Consider the following 16,790-nt stretch of genomic DNA (forward strand, 5'->3'; position numbering starts at 1 on the left):
GAGAGAATAAGTATGGGATGATTGCACTCATAGCAGGTATTTGAGAAAAGCAAAAAAAAAAAAAAGAAAAGAGCAAGAATAAGAGGTTATCAAGTCATTTTATTTCATCCTCTCCTTCATCGACTTTATTTCAAGGTAATACTGCCACTTAGGAGATTTAGCAGACCAACCCCAACCTTTTGACCAGGTATTGTTACACAGGATAATGTTTTACTATACAGTAAGACCATAATTTAATCAATAAAATAAAATAAAAAATAAAATAGTCTATCTGGTAACTAAGTTACTTATACACACACACACAAGCACACACACAAAGTGTGCAACATATACACATGTGTATATACACATATACACATATACATGTGTATATGTTTTCTATTACTTTTACTTTTTAACTTTATTATTGTTAACACTATTTCAGTAATACCAGGCCTGCTCTCTGGATGAGAGTTTCCTAAATGCAAGTCAGTTTAGTTCCTGCCCTTTCAGTGATCCCAATAAATGGTTAGATCTCCTGAGATTGTCATTACCTACATTATAAACAATTCATATAGTCAAAGCAGAACGATTTGACTAAATCCCACTCTGCAGTCTTTCGCCTTTGCTCCCTCAGCTCTGATTGCACATTGAATTTTCTCACCGCATAGTTAGGGAAGTTGCTCTGTCTCTCTGTCTGTCTCTCTATCTTTGGGCAGCTCCTGGGGCTTTTAGACCAAACTCATTAGACAGGGTGAGACCTCTTTAAATAATACATCTCCACTTACACTCCCTCCGTCTCCTTTTTTCTCCCTTTCATCCCCCTCACTCATCTCCCTTCTACTCCTTTCCTTTGCTTTTTTTCTCTGTAACTACTTCTCACTCTCCCCTGTATCTCTCTTCAAGATTTTTTCATCTTCTTTCTTATTTTACTTTCCTCCTACCTCTTCTGTCTGTGTCTGATTTGCTCTGTATGTTTCTCTCACAATTTCTCTCTAGCTCTCTTGCCCCTTCTTGCCTTCTCTCTCTCTCTTTCTCTCTCTCTCTCTTTCTCTCTCTCTCACACACACACTCACACACACACACACACACACACTCTTAGACACATACAAACACCTCCCATCTCAAACCGCTCTTTTATTGGTTTCCATGGTAACTAAGAGCTGGTGCGAGAAAGAAGGAATTCTCCGTGACTGTTGATAGGGTTGTGTGTAAGACCACATGTGTGTATGTGTGTTTATGTGAGAGAAGAGACACAGAGGTAAAGTGAGAGAGTGACATAGCTATAATAGAGTGCCGCCTAGAGGCAGTTTCCTTACACACGCGCAGCATGAACAAACACATGGGTACACACATACCTCAAAAAATCGTACCACGCGTGCATATAGAGTGGTAGAAAAAGTAAGAGAATCCTGCAGAATTATGTATGAGAAGCACTGGTCATAGAGGAGACAAACAAAGTCCATACTAAATACATTATTCAATGTTGTCATTCAGGTAAGAAATAGTCATTCAAATGAAATCAACAAAAGGTATTTAGATTCAAGGTAGAAAAGCTGGAATTTACATTACTCATCAGCAGATGAGTTATATTTTTGTGCTCCAAAAATATATTACCAAATATCAGAACTTTTCAGTGACAACTTTTCTTGACTATAAGCCAAGGTTGAATTATTTATAAAAAAATATATGCAGAACTCTCTACAGTGTAAAAACAGCACTGCATGCCATTATGTAAACTTGTAAAAGAATCACTGAGGCGAAATGCTTTATCAAAATAAGTTACGGGATAGTGTGAGGGTGACTGTCCACCAGTGGAAGCTCAGTTAAAGCTTAGAAAATCTAAGAACTAAGTCTTTTAGTGAATTATTTTAATCAAAGGATATTTGGTATTGAAGTGACCCAGTCAGAGTCCAGATCTAAATCGAATAGAAACGCATCATAACCTCTTAGAGCCATTCGCACCCAGCAGGTTATACATATGGCTCTTATGAAGCAGTTCTGGGAGAAAGAAGGATCCAAAATTCCTTCTGAACTTTTTCCAGGTGCTATCTGTAAACACAGTTAATGTGTTGTGTCTGCAGAAGAAGGAAGAAGGACAATTAAAAGCCTTACAGAGAGCTAATAGGGCATAATGCTTCCTGTTCCTGGTGAGCTTTTAATTTGAAACATCTGTAGGAAATATTGAGTTTTATGGTCAGTGTCAATACTTAAAGAGCTAAATATTACCTAATATATTGTAGACAAGAACTGACTGGACTGAAAAGGTGAATGAAAGCAGCATATCTCTTGACAAGTATGAAAAGACTAAAGTTGTTATACTGGTGGAATGAGTGCTGTAGCATGGTGCATTATACCGAATTTGCCAAGTGAGCACCGGTAATTTCACGCTTTCTCGGTGGATTCTGCCCATGTTAATTCACGCTTGCATTTGCTGCCAGTGCTGCTGGTGTTCAGGGCACATGCTTGTTGACTTGATCTAGACAGAGAACATATTGCGGATTGCAGGTATAAGTCTAAAAGGACTTTTTATATTGGCTTTTTGGATCTTAGTATGTTTTTTATGTCTGCAACTTCAAGGTGAAAATGATAAATCTGGATCCGAGGTAGTACAGGGAATACAGAGAAAGTCTTATATTGTATTAATCATTCCGTTTCTATAAAAAGGGTTATAGACTTACATATATTTTGCTACTTTCATTTTACTACTACTTTCTATGAGAAAAAATGTCATTAGATAAAGACATTTGAAATGTGCAAGACATGCAAAGCAAATGGCATAACCATTTTTTTTCCTGAAGTTTTCATGGATTTCATTCTCATTGTGCGTCATAGTATAAATAATGGATTCTGTTGTGTATGTGTTGTGCTCAAGAATTGTGGTTATTACACTGTTGACAAATTGATCCTTTTCTTGAAATGTTGAAGTGACAGCAGTGGCTGTGTTTATGGTTCCAAAAAACACTTACTGGATGAACTGCAACCCAACTTTAAAAGTTTAGGACATTTCAAAACTCTTTCCTGTACTCTTGCTGCCACCATGAGCCCTGCTGTGCCTGTATGTGTGTGTGTGTTTGTGTGTCTTTATATTTGTATGAGAAAAAAGGGAAAATGAGACGCAGAAAGTACTACAAGAGTGTTGTGTGTGTGTGTGTGTGTGTGTGTGTGTCGATGATCAAAGCTCATAGATGTGTGAGAGAAAGAGAGTGACTTGCATAGCATCTTTTGCATTTATTTGTGTGTGTGTGTGTGAGAGAGAGAGAGAGACAGAGGGTGTGAATGATCAAAGCGCATGTGTGTGTGTGAAGGCTTTTGATAAGGCTGACACCTGAGCCTAGAGCAGCACCACTGGGAGATTGTGGGTAGATCAAGACAAGACCTCTAGACCTGAGGGTTTGAATGCTACAGCACAACAAAAATCAATCCAGAAAGTATCAATCAATAGAAGAAAGAAAGAGCATGATTACTATGATGCTTTAGGAAACAGGAAGAAAGTAGAGAGGGATATGAGTGGGGAGGAGGTGGAGGATGAGTAGGTGGGAGTACAGCAACTGTCTAGCAAAGAAGTAGAAACAAGTTTTGTTGTATTTATATTCTTAGGATGTAAATCAGTTTTACCGAGTGAGTCTTAATGTCCACACATGGACTCAAAGACTATGACATATGTTACAGATAAGTCCTTGAGGGCTCAAGGCTGTGCTACTGAGAAATCGGAAAGTGCTTCAGGGCTCTCTGGTGGAATTTTTGAGCCCACAGTTTTCGCAAGACTGAAATGCTGAAATCTTTGCTTGAGGGAATTATCCTCAAGGGGCTGTTGAAGTGGATGTTCAAAATCATCCAAAAGGGGAAAGAAAAATAACATTAGAGGGGCTACCAACTAACAACGTTTAGGCTAACATGATACTGTGTTTTAAATTACTATCAGACAGTTTTATGAAACCACATATGAACCCACACCCTTAGTGTCACTTCTTAGTTTCACAGATTGACCTCTAACCCAGGCAGTATATTAATTCACAGAGTGCTGGCCCAGTTCTCAGGCTGTCCTTATAACCTTTGCACTCCCATGCTCTCACATTTTCAACAAGCACGGAGGTGACGCTAATTATAGTCCACTAGGGATCACAGCTGATATTGTGGGTGCACATTGGGACTAAGCCAAAGTGATACACACCATAGCAAGTTGAGAAGAGCAGAGGCCGGACAAGGTGAGAAGGGAAGGGATAAGACTTACATGGTGAGTGTGTGCGTGTGCCGGGGAAGGTGACACTGACAGATTTGCTAGTTGCTGCTGTTTTTTTGTGCACACACATGCACGCACACATTCAGAGACACTTACACAAATGTCAATGACCTCTGCTGACCTAACCTGCAATATAAATGTCTGCACACCCACATGCTGTTCTCGCTAAAGGTTTGCAGCTCCCTTGGGGGTGCAAAAAGATGGAACAAGCTACTGTTAGGTGTGTTTCTTGTGGGTCATGCATTGGTGGTATGGATTAATAGGCTATTTTTGAAACTGCACTACACTAATACAGGAGATCCCACACTGTGCGCTTGCACAGCACCACATAAATTCAGCCACTAAAGTTTTTATCCCGCTGTGTTGTTGTCAAGAGGAACTAACTACTTTGAAGAGGGTGCACCAGAACTTTGGTCTCACTTATGAAAGAACATGTGGCTCTTTGTTATAGCCCTCTCCTGAATTGTTTTTAATGTGATATATAGCCACCAAGTGTTGCTGCTGCATCACACTTAATGCTTCATAGTGCCATGGGATATGTTGTTTATGGGTAAATGCGTGGGCCTTTTTTCCCCCCAAAGAATCCACAGTGTCGTTGATTGTTTTCTACATCGTTAAGTGGAGACATCACTTTAAAAAATATATATATTTTACCTATTTCCCACATTTAATGATGAGATGAAAAATGAGATTTCCTATATAGTCCGCTCTGTCCTTAGTGAATATCATACATACACACTCTCATACACAAATGCACATGCCCAGATAGATATCAGAAGACGTTTACATTATATAACAAAGCCTTGGAGCCACAACGGCCCAAGTGATATTTGGGGACAACACAAGTTTTCTGCTAAACTAAACAACTTTGGAGCCAATTGCAGTCAGTTGGATTAAAAAAAGAAGAAGAAGAAAAGAAAAAAAAGGCAAGAATGAGAGATTAGAGTAATGATATGCTTGCCAGCTTCTTTTGCAATGGGCAGTGCTCCCAGGAACAGGGAAAAAAATGAAAAGGAGACATGGCTAAAATCTGTACGCTTTATTGCAACATTATGTCTCTAAATAACTGAAGCAGCAAAGCGGATGAAACTGTTTGGCCACTAATGCCAAATGTTCCTTGAAATGTTGTTACCTTAGTTGTAGAGTAGCAGTGGAGCAGAAGAGGATGCTTTTATTTTCACGTGTATTACAGTATAGTGATATTTTTTTCCTCTGCATGTCCCAGCTTGTTAAGAGCCTCAGATTAAAGTCCAGGGTCAGCTATGATATGTTGCCCCTGGAGCAGATAGGCCTAAGGGCTTTTCTCACAGGCTCAGTGTAGGAGTTTGGAAGTGTTGGGGCTTTAAACCCTGACCTTCTAATCAGTAACCTAGAGCGTTAAAGTTACACTAACGCATTCAAGTTTTTTATCTTATGTTTCTTTGTATCTTAAAAACAGATTGAAGTGGAACAATGAGGCTACGCTGACCCTTGATGTTAAGGATATGTAAGGGCATTGGTTTCTGCAAGTTAGGGTACATTTTTTTTAAAATTTTGATATTTAGTTTTTTCAGATAATTGTTACTGATAGTCAACGTGTGCTTTTTCGATATGTTACTGATCACACTTGCATAGTGTCACTCCTGGAGACTGTCCAGAACAAACAGACTTTGATCTGTTGACCACTGAGCAGTTCCACTGGGTGTTGAGGGCTTTGCTCAGTGATCGTAATGAGGGCGAGGTGAGTGTTTCCTTTTCACCTTATCCACATGATTTTTTCCTGCCACTCTGGAGATTGAAAGAAAAGTACACTTGATAAGAAATAAAAAAATAAACGAGAACCAAAATATAGACATTCCTGCACTTGGATGCGAGTATAAACCTTCTAGCAACATTTAAACTTTGTGCACATTGTACGCATAAAAAATATGATGAGTACAACAACATGTCACTGAACAAACTCACTGTTCTGTACTCTAAATGATGGCTATGTTTATCTTTTGTCTATATTTATTTATATTATATAAGGTCATGAGAGAGCTCCAGTATACACCGTGTGAGAATTTTATCCATTAAGCAGATTTCCAGTCTGTTATGGAACCAACACAAATAAGCAAACATCCTCTAATGAATGGACAGTTTCCAGTTAACAGTATTTAAATGTGCTGTTAACTAATGAACCATCCTAAAATATGATTCTGTGAGCCAAGTAATGGCATAGCTCCACTGTAAGTCTTACCTAGCAGAAGCTGAATGTACTGAGGTAGTAGTTTATTTCATAGTGCCTAGGACTGCCTTTTATATACATTTTGGAAGAGTGATTACTCTCAAGACAATAAGATTCAAAAACATTTATCACCCTTAGAATTGATAAATATTATGTAGTTCTGCATTACTCGTACATTTACATGTTTGATCTAACGGCGTTGTAGAGGTTCTAGGAGTCTTAATCAAGGTTGATTAAGACTCCTACTAAAATCATTTTACAAAGCAGGTGGAGCTTATGCAGAAATATCATGGAGAGTATTGCAAACACATTTGATTGGATATATAGTTAGCAGACTGCTGTGAGCCTGAAGGGCTCAACTTCATTAATGCAAGTGAGCAAGGGGTTACTGCTGCACTGATAAAATGCTCTGAGAGACAGGATTTCAGACCTGAATCATCGCTATGAATATGACCACCACCATATCATATTACATACCAATGCCAAGTCCTGCATACTAAGTTGCATCTGTGTCTTTTTAACATCAAATGAATTAATATTGGGGACAGCATGTTGGTGTAGTACTTAGCACTGTCACCTTACAGCAAAAAGGCTCCTGGTTTAAACCTCTCAGTCGGATGGGCATTCTGTGCCGAGTTTGCAAGTTCTCATGTGCCTCCGTGGACTTCCTCCTGCTCTTTGCATGTTAGTTTAGCGGGTGACTCTAGCTGTAGGTCGTTGTCTGTTTCTCTGTGTTGACCTTGTGATTGATTGGTGACCTGTTTGGGCTAAACAACAGGTTGGATGAATAATTAGTATTGGGTTGGTATTCTACGTACTTTCGGTATCTATATATAATACGTTTTTTATATGTCCAAGAACTGCAGCGTAGTGTAGTATCTCCACAATTTGCAACAATCAAAATTTGTGTGCATCAATGTGACTTCATTTAATTTAGAATTCCCTGGTTTGGTGTACTTTGGTATTCATATTTTCAAATACTGTGTTTATTTACTACTTTATAAAACATCTGGCTATTGTGCTGTAGTTGTAAATTATCTAAATTACATTTTAAAATCTTTTAAATTAAAAGCTTCTAATAATCACCTTCTTTGTACAGCACCATGCGGAGGACAGTACGGTGGATCTGAAGGGGTCGTTTTGTCTCCAAACTATCCTTTAAACTACACGACAAAACAGACTTGCTCCTATTACATCACAGTGTCGCCTCAGTTCGGTAAGTGCATAATTACAAAACTGCTTACAGTCAGTCTTGTAATCAAAGCACTGAAGACTTGTTCAAATGTTGAAATAATCATTTGTCCAAATTTGTTTTTATTTGTCTGGTTTTTTTTGTCCAGTGGTGTTTGGTCAGTTTGCTGTCTTCCAAACAGCAATGAATGACTCAGTGGAACTGTTTGATGGACCCAATGACAACGCCCGATTGCTCAGCTCCCTGGCTGGTTCACATTCAGGTGAGTCTGTTGATCAACTATAGTGCCAGAAACAGCCAGACACAGCCTGAGGAATGCAGTTTTTAATTTTTTTAATATTATATTGTCATCAAAGAAACTGTTGTTTTATTGTTTTTTCAGTTATATATGCATGATATTATACTTTTGAAAAGCTGCCCCACCTACAATTTTCCCTTTTTTTTTTTTGCACTGTTGAGCTGTTTTCGAAAGAGGAAAATAATGAAATCTTCTGTAAGAAAGCAGCTCTGGGGGGCTGTAGAACACAGCACCAGTGGTCGTTATCACAATTTATTTGACAGTGATGTATTTGGTGAAAATCCATTACGGGTTATCTTTACAAGAGGAAATCAGCAGTGGAAAGCGTCTCACTGGGGCCATACAACATACAGTAGCACTGATACTCCTTAACAGAATCCTCCATGGGTTTTCTTATCTTCCAACTTTGAGTCACCCCAGCTTGCCAATGTTTTGAGTCTTTACACAGTAATACAGATGGATGGAAATAGAAAGATATGACAAATTTGATCTAGATCAAAGGATATTAATAATAATTTGTTAAATAAATAAAAAAATATAATGATTAACATCGTTGCTGGTAAAATGCGAAGGCATCGCCTCAGAGTTTAACTTTTGTGTGAATTTCGTGTGTTATGGCCTGGAGGCACGCTGCAGGGGAATCCCCTTAGAAGTGACGTTTAGTTCCTTTATGTCAAAATCATAACTTTCAGAATATTTTCTTTCTTGTGTTTATTCTTTTTTTCCCCCACTTTTGCTACCTCCTTTCGCTTGTAGAATTATAAGGGAAGAAAATGACTGTGTTTAGTAAACAATGTAACTACAACTACGAGTAAAGTTCTTTATAATACTGGAGTGGTTTAGAGTTTGATAAAAAGACAAGCGAGCTTACATTTTTGCTTTTTTGTGCTCATAGATCAGTGAGACTTATTTGTGTTGACTGGATGTAGCTGCCTTTTTTCTGATAAATACAACCCGTCTAATTTAATTGGTAATGGTATATATAGAATGAATGACTCGTACCTTGAAGTTCATTTGGGTTTTTTTGCGTTGTTTTTTTTTCTTTTTGGCTGAAAACGAATGAAATATACCACGCTTTACAAAATAATGTTATCCGCATCATTACCCGTTACTCACGCACGCATTCACATGTGCACACACACGCATACACAAGAAAAAAGGGGGCAAACAGCTTTGTAGCACATTGTTCCACCTTACTGACTGATTATCCTGACTCACAAACATATTAACTCACATACACACATACCAGACTTACACATACGCACACACATCCTGATCCCCGTGCTGCTAATGATGGTTCTAAATGTCAGCCACACCAGGCCATGTTTTACCCATTTATCACTGTTACTTCATTTGCCTGCGTATGTGTGTGCATATAAATCTCTGTTTGTGTATGCCTGCTGAGATGGTGTGTGCACGTGTGTGTGCGTCTTTGTTTTGCATTTTAATTCTTGTGAGGCACATATTTTACCAAAAGGCGAAAAAGAATGAAAAACCCTGCTTATTGCTGAGTTATGAATGGAAGCTGGTACTCTTAAATATATAGGCACTTAACATATACTTAAATGCACAGTGAATGTTTGTGGAACTGAGAGTCTGTATCTTTGTAGCACATGTAGGTTTAAAAAGGATCTGTATGTTGTTGCTGTTGTCTTCTACTTTTAAAGCTTCTACAAAAACGTTTTTGGATTAAAATTCATTTTGAAATCATTGTGAGATATGTGTTTTGTTTTGTTTTTTTCTCAGGAGAGACGCTGCCATTGGCAACTTCCAATCAGATCATGCTCCGGTTCAATGCTAAAAGTGGCCAGTCAGCTAGAGGCTTTCACTTTGTCTACCAAGGTAATTCTCTCTGTGTTTGACATGTGTTCACTTAAACACAATAACATATGTTCAATTCAAGATCAACTTCAAAGTCTCCCTGCTCATATGTTTATTTCCCGTCTTTCCTCATCTTGAATCATGTAATTCCTCTCATTATTGTAGCTGTCCCTCGGACCAGTGACAGCCAGTGCAGTTCAGTACCTGAGCCTCGGTATGGCAGGCGGATTGGTTCAGAGTTCTCAGTGGGCTCTGTGGTTCGGTTTGAGTGCAATCCAGGATATCTATTAAAGGGATCCAATGCGATTCGGTGCCAGGCGGTACCAGGTGCCCTCGCGCAGTGGAACACAACAACACCAACTTGTATAGGTAAGACTAGCAATTGTCTTATGCATCAATAAAGTCTCCAGTTGTTTATAATTTTGGATATCCGTGCAAAGGACCCCAAAGGCCACACGTAGTTTGACTTTAACCATCAAACAGACTGACAGCAAAAAAATATCTCTTTCAAATCAATGATCCAGTTTTATCTTCCAGTTAGAATGATATCACATTTGAAACACAACAAAGGAGATAACAATAGATAACCAAAGGGAGATATGGCTGTTTTCCCTGGCATGACTGTAAACATTGCCAACTGTCATTTTGAGAGCCAGGGTGAGAGTCATCAGTATGACTGCTTGATGTCACCCAGCAAGCAGGACCTTAGATCCCTGAACAGGTCTGTGCAGACTTGAGTATTATTTAGTATTAATGCAAAATCTGGATAAGCGAAAGACTGAAGGACTACCTGAAAAAAAAACCCATAGAAAAATTAATAAAACAACTTAACAGCTGTCCTCTGAAACAAACAACAGCATTAAGCCTAAGCTCGTCACCATCAATGTCATACTCGTTGGGATGCAGTGCATTCTGGGATACTTCACTGATGACATTTAAAATCCCCAGAGAGCACTGATGAAAACGCAGATGAAAAAAGGCCTTGAGTAATTAGTCCTTTCTGTGAAGCATCTTGTACTAGTTAATGAGAGTAATGATTGAAGTTTAATTTTAAAGCTAAATGCATCCGTGTGAACTCTAGCGTTCCTGTTGAGAGCTGTGTTTTTTGTAAAAAGACTCAACTTTCACCTCAGTTTATGCCATAAAAGGTGTTTGTTTTCCTATTTTTCCTGTCTGACTCACTGTTGTTATAATTTGAAGACCATATTGTGTGTTTTTAGGAACGAAGAGCCATATTCCAATATCCTGCCCCATCTGTTGGCATTTAGTTATAATGTTTTGCCAAGAATTGTGGATTTTATGTCTTCATTCTAGTTCCCTGCAGTGGTAATTTGACTGAACGTCGCGGGACAATACTGTCTCCTGGCTATCCTGAACCCTACCCAAACAGTCTCAATTGTCTGTGGAGGATTCATGTCAGTGAAGGGGCTGGGATTCAGGTACAGATATATACACTTAAATATAAATGCATAGTCTACTGGATATACACTAATTTTGGAGGAAGCTGTTGGCTGTTGTGTTCATTTATTATCATTGTTGGCTATTTAGATCCAAGTAATGACATTTGCTACTGAGCACAACTGGGACTCTCTGGAGATCTACGATGGAGGAGACATGACAGCTCCCAAATTAGGGTCATTTTCTGGTAAGACAGCATGCTCACACATGCACCTAAATGCATTAAGTTATGCACAGACACACATGCAAACAATATCCTATGATGGATGAGAGATGACAGCTTCTAAACTATGGATAGACACACACACAAACACACAAGATCTATGATGAATTAGATATGGCAGCTCTTAAACTATAGATACACACACATATGGCATACACCGGAGAGCTGTGATGGATGAGTTGTAATACCAAAAATATGATATATATCTTAAATAAAGAATAAATCTTTTTAAGACACAGAATTCTTCCAATTCTAAGCAGTCAGTAAGAAGAGTGTCACCATGAGACTGAAGGTGGAGGAAAAGGAAAATGAAAAAGGGATAGAAAGAAGACAGGCAGGGATAAAGAATGATCTAACCTTTTATGATTTCCCTGCAGAGTTTCCCCTGTGACCTGCCCCAAGCACATACCTGTCACACAGCTATCACACATAAAACATGTTGCCCATAGGGCAACGCACACACCCACCCACACACAACTGACTGCGCCCTTCTATGGAAGGCACACCGGGGAGCTACCCACTATAACCACAGTGATCTGGTGTTGACCACTGAGCAGCTTCACTGGGGCAGATAAGGGCCGCTTCACATAAGGACACTAAAATGCTAGCTATCCATGGAGGGTGAGGGGTTGTTCACCTTCTCTGCACATAATTTCCCAGCTAGTCCTGGGATTTAAATAAAACTTATAGTCTAAGTCTTGCTGAAAAAGCAGCACCATTGCGTAGAAAGGGATTCCTTCCTGTATATGTAATATTATATTCCTCAAACTTTAATGCTTTTTCTAATCATTCACCCGGTCTATGATATCTTTATTTTTTGTGTTTTTTTCAGGGACAACAGCTCCTGCTCTCCTCAACTCAACATCCAATCAGCTCCTTCTTCACTTTCAAAGTGACATCAGTGTGGTGGCAGCAGGCTTTCACCTAGAATACAAAAGTAAGTAATATTCATACTAGGATAGCACAATGCAATGCTAGATTCATTGGCTGGAAAGAACATACTCGTTGATGCACAAGAACCAAGAATTGAATCGATTTTGGGTCTCTTCTTTCAAGAATCTACAAATGCACACAGACAACAATACAGCCAGAACTTTAACATTAAATAGCAAGAGTCAGTGACCTGAACTGGTACTGCCTGAGAGCATACACACATACTGAGACCCACACTGGAGCACACATGCAGAATGCTCACCTGGAGGGACATAACAGAATCAAGTAGACTTAGACACACACTCACTTGCGTGCACATACACACACAAATATGTAGATGGAGAAAGGTATAGACACAGATATTAACATCATGCTTTTACACACCCGTCAGAGCATGGTTGTGCTTTTTAGTCCTTTGTAGTTGTTTTAACTTAGAATCACTTCTAGATCAATGAACATGTCCCCTTTTGTAAATATGCATGGGGGTTTCAGTGTTTGTGTGAATACGTGCATTTCTCTGTGTGTGTAGAGAGTGCACATATTTGAGCCTCCGTTGTCTGTGTTTTGCTACGCTCTGAATTCCTTGGTGTGGGCATGTTGATGCACACAAACTAGCAAGATTGGTCATTTTAGGGGTGCTATATTGCTTCTGTGTGTACACACACACATCTTGCCTGGTGTGGTAGACCCCAGCCTCTATGGATCTTGTGCTCAGAGCTGTGTGCTGCCATGATTAGTGCTTCTGTGCTGTCTTTCAGTCCAGCTTTATCCAGCCACTGGTAGGATTTCTGGATGTCAGCTACTTCATCTATCTGCTGGTGGTACATACCATGCAGAGGCCTGTCCTTCCTTGATGGTTCCTCCTCTTCCTCCTCTTTCTTGAGTTTCTGCTGCCTGAGGAATTCACTGAGCACGGAGTCGGTTGGAGCCATCCTCCTGATGTATTCATGGACGTTGGCTGTCTCATTCTGGACTGTGGTGCTGACACTCACCAGTCCCCGGCCTCCTTCCTTCCGCTTAGCATATAGCCTCAGGGTGCTGGACTCGGGGTGAACCCCTCCATGCATGATCAGGAGCTTCCTGGTCTTGATGTCAGTAGCTTCTATCGCCTCCTTTGGCCAGCTTATTATCCCAGCAGGGTACCTGATCACCAGTAGGGTGTAGGTGTTGATAGCCTGGATCTTGTTCTTACCGTTCAGCTGCCTCCTCAGGACTTGCCTTATCCTCTGCAGCTACTTGGTGGTTGCAGCTTTCCTAGCAGCCTCTTCATGGTTCCAATTTGCCTGTGGGATCCCCAGGTGCTTGTAACTGTCCTCTATGTCTGCAATGTTGCCTTCTGGTAGCTCGGCCGCTATGATGCCTGACAGGAGCGTCCATGTGGTACTAAGGCAGGTTATTGGTCGGTAGTTGGATGGGAGCGGTCCCTTTGGGGGTCCTTGAGGATCAGGTCTGTCTGGCCTTCGGTTAGCCATTCCGGGTGTCTCTCGTCAACTAGCAGCTGGTTCATCTGTGCTGCCAGACACTCATGGAGTGCAGTCAGCCAGTAGGTGTGAACCATGTGAGGGCCTGGTGCTGTCCAATTCTTCATACTGGAGACCCTTTCTTGGATGTCTGCCACTGTGATGGTTGCTGGACCCTGTTCAGGGAGGTTGCTGTGGTCTGCTCTTAGATCCACTAGCCACTGAGCATTGTTGTTACGGGTTGTGTCCTTCTCCCATCAGGGAGAAGTATTGCTCCCTCTCCAGCCTTGGTGATGCTGTTCTCATATTGTTCCCCTGCCACTGAGAGTACACCTTGGCTCATTCTGTGGAGAACAGCTGGTTCATTCTCCTGCCTTCTATCTCTCTGTTGTACATCTTCAAGCAGCTGGCCAAGGCTGTGAGTCTTTGCTTAGCAGTTTCCAAGGCCTCAGGTATGGACCTTAATCTCTGCATCTTTTCAACTTGGCTGTTAATAATGGATACACAGAGATTGTTGAGGCGGGGCTCAGGGGAGGGTAGAGAAGGAAAAGGGAGGAGTCAGACGATAAATGATAGGTAAGGTTAGAGTGAAAGGCTAAGGGAAAAAAAGTGAAGGACACAAATCTTCACTGTTGTCCATATTCTTACGACCATGTGTCCTTGTAGCATTTCTGTCTTCTCAAGTAATGTTTTCAAATATATGCCAAATACCAACACAGTACATTATATTTAATTTTGTTTACTGGAATGAAATCTTTTTGTTCTTTTCATGGAAGCCAGTTCCTTCCCAGAGCACCTTAAAAAATATCTTGCAGGTTTCACACTAGATTTTTACTTATCTTAAAATGATTGTCAGCTCTTCATTATGTAGCAGATGTTTGCCTTCCAGAGAGGTTCTGTACAGGAGACCCCAACACAAAGTAGGCTTTTAACTTTTTTATTAAACAGAAAGTTTTCCAGAGATGAGTCAACGTACCTGTTCAAAAGGTGATCAGAATAGATGCATCAAAATTATTATTTGACCACAGTTGATACTTTGATTTGATCCTTCTTTTAAACGCTATTTTTTTTTAAAAAAACTTGCAAGACATTAAAAGACTAAACTCTTACTGATGATTTCAACTTTATGATCTTCAAATTCACAATCAAAACTCAAATGATAAAACTATTTCTGGAACAATATCTCTTATTCACCCATCTTTCGCTGCACCGTCTTCTGATTTCCCAAGAGGCAATCTGAGTAACAGAAACTTTTATCAGGAGTTCCAAAAACAAACCATGACTATTTGATTTGTTTGTTACATATTGCTAATTAGCAGGTTACTTTAAATACTTTAAATGGATGTATCTGGATGGGTAAAGTTGCTGACATCTTAGCACTCTCCCCTTTTATCCAAATATGATCACCTCTGTGTGTGTACAACATGATGACAGCCATAGCACCTCAATCAACACCTCACAACCAGACGTCACAAACACTGTTATGGAAGCTATCTTTTGCATATTTTCCATGTATTTACTCTAGGTTTTCTATAGGAAGAAAAATATCAAACATTCACAGGTAAAAAAAATTTCAGCGTGGGAGCGTGTATAAGTGGGCAGAAAACGTCTCCTGAAGACGTGAATTTTGTAATTATATTTTCATAATTTTAGGCAGACTAGAGGGTGTTTCATCTGAAGGCCAGAAAGAGGGATCTTTTTCCCTTGCCTGTCCTCACATAAACTGGAACAAAAGTATTGTAAATCCAGTCAGTTAGACTTAAATGCTGACACTGTCTAGTCGTAGTCTAGTGGCCCTAGTGGAGTGGTTTGTGGTGCTGTCAGCATTTCACAGGGCATTACTGCTCCCTCATTCCCGGGGAAAAACAGTGCGCTCGCACACAGAGAGAGAAAGATGGTCAGCCAAATGGAATACTTTCATTGATCAGTTGTCATGACAGCCCGCTGATTCTCTGCATAATAATACACTGTGTGTGTATGCGTGTGTGTAGAGTCTCCCGCAGCTTTTTCACTTTTGGTCCATCTAAAAAAAAAGAAGTACCCTTCAGTTCTTCTTCAAGCACTTTCTCATGTACAAGTCGCTCATGCGCACACACTCACAAATGTCATTCAGTGAATCTCGGCCACCTGGATGCGTGTGCATGTGGTGGTGAGCCTGTGTGTGTGTGTGTGTGTGTGTGTGTGTGTGTGTGTGTGTGTGTGTGTGTGTGTGTGTGTGGGCATGCATGTAAGCTCAGTGGGCTCGCAACGTTTTGCTGGTAGGAAGGTAGATAATGAACCAACAAGTCCACACACACACACGCACACACACACACAGATACAAACATTCACCCCTCTGTCTCCTCTTCTTTCGCTCTCTATCCCTCTCCCACCCCTTTGTTGCCATGGTAACCGCTCTGGGGCAGGCTCCTGCGGAAGTTTCCACAAACGTCTGCACTGACACACACACACACACACACACACACACACAAATGAACACACAGATACACTCCTACCGATGCTATTTGATAAGGGCCTGCTGCTGTCAAACTTATTAAGGATGTGTTTAACCTTTATTGTGTTGGGAATACATAACCAAAAGTCATTGTGTTACCTTCACATATTTTTAAGCACGTCTCAGAAGCTGCTGTTGACATCGAAAAAGTTCACGCTTTATCATTGTACTAGCTGTCAATTCTAAAATGAGCTTTTGTGTATGACAAAAAGACATTAGAGCTTTTGTGACTTAATCTTGTGAATTATATATCCATCAAATTAATCTCTATAATTATAAAAAGCCAGCCTGCTCAGACACACTATTTTGGGGTATACAAACAACTGTCTAATACAAAAAAAAACAACTTATAAACTTGGGTAAACTTGTGTGTTTGCTGTGATGTTGTTTTATAATCAGTTTGTTCATGTCAAGATAAAGGTCACATACAGGTGAATGAGGAAGACAGGAAAGGCTTCCTGGAGATACTGCAGTTGAAGTTTA

At 40.1% G+C, this 16,790-nt stretch overlaps 1 protein-coding gene and 1 pseudogene across 2 annotated transcripts in view; one reads left to right on the forward strand and one right to left on the reverse strand.

Moving 5' to 3' along the window:
* Nucleotides 1-16,790, forward strand: part of LOC102783723 (CUB and sushi domain-containing protein 1-like) — a 448,866-nt gene that overhangs the window by 365,447 nt on the left and 66,629 nt on the right. For both annotated transcript variants that reach the window (XM_035905239.2, XM_087837652.1), the window contains exons 33-39: nucleotides 7,528-7,644; nucleotides 7,769-7,882; nucleotides 9,665-9,760; nucleotides 9,905-10,108; nucleotides 11,054-11,178; nucleotides 11,288-11,384; nucleotides 12,253-12,357. In XM_035905239.2, coding sequence (XP_035761132.2) covers nucleotides 7,528-7,644; nucleotides 7,769-7,882; nucleotides 9,665-9,760; nucleotides 9,905-10,108; nucleotides 11,054-11,178; nucleotides 11,288-11,384; nucleotides 12,253-12,357 — 858 coding nt within the window. The remainder of the gene's footprint in view (nucleotides 1-7,527; nucleotides 7,645-7,768; nucleotides 7,883-9,664; nucleotides 9,761-9,904; nucleotides 10,109-11,053; nucleotides 11,179-11,287; nucleotides 11,385-12,252; nucleotides 12,358-16,790) is intronic.
* On the reverse strand, nucleotides 12,401-13,825 carry LOC148106399 (uncharacterized; annotated as a pseudogene).

The sequence above is a fragment of the Neolamprologus brichardi genome, chromosome 1 (genome assembly GCF_056152115.1).
Source record: "Neolamprologus brichardi isolate AB-2024 chromosome 1, ASM5615211v1, whole genome shotgun sequence".
Classification (NCBI taxonomy): Eukaryota; Metazoa; Chordata; class Actinopteri; order Cichliformes; family Cichlidae; genus Neolamprologus; species Neolamprologus brichardi.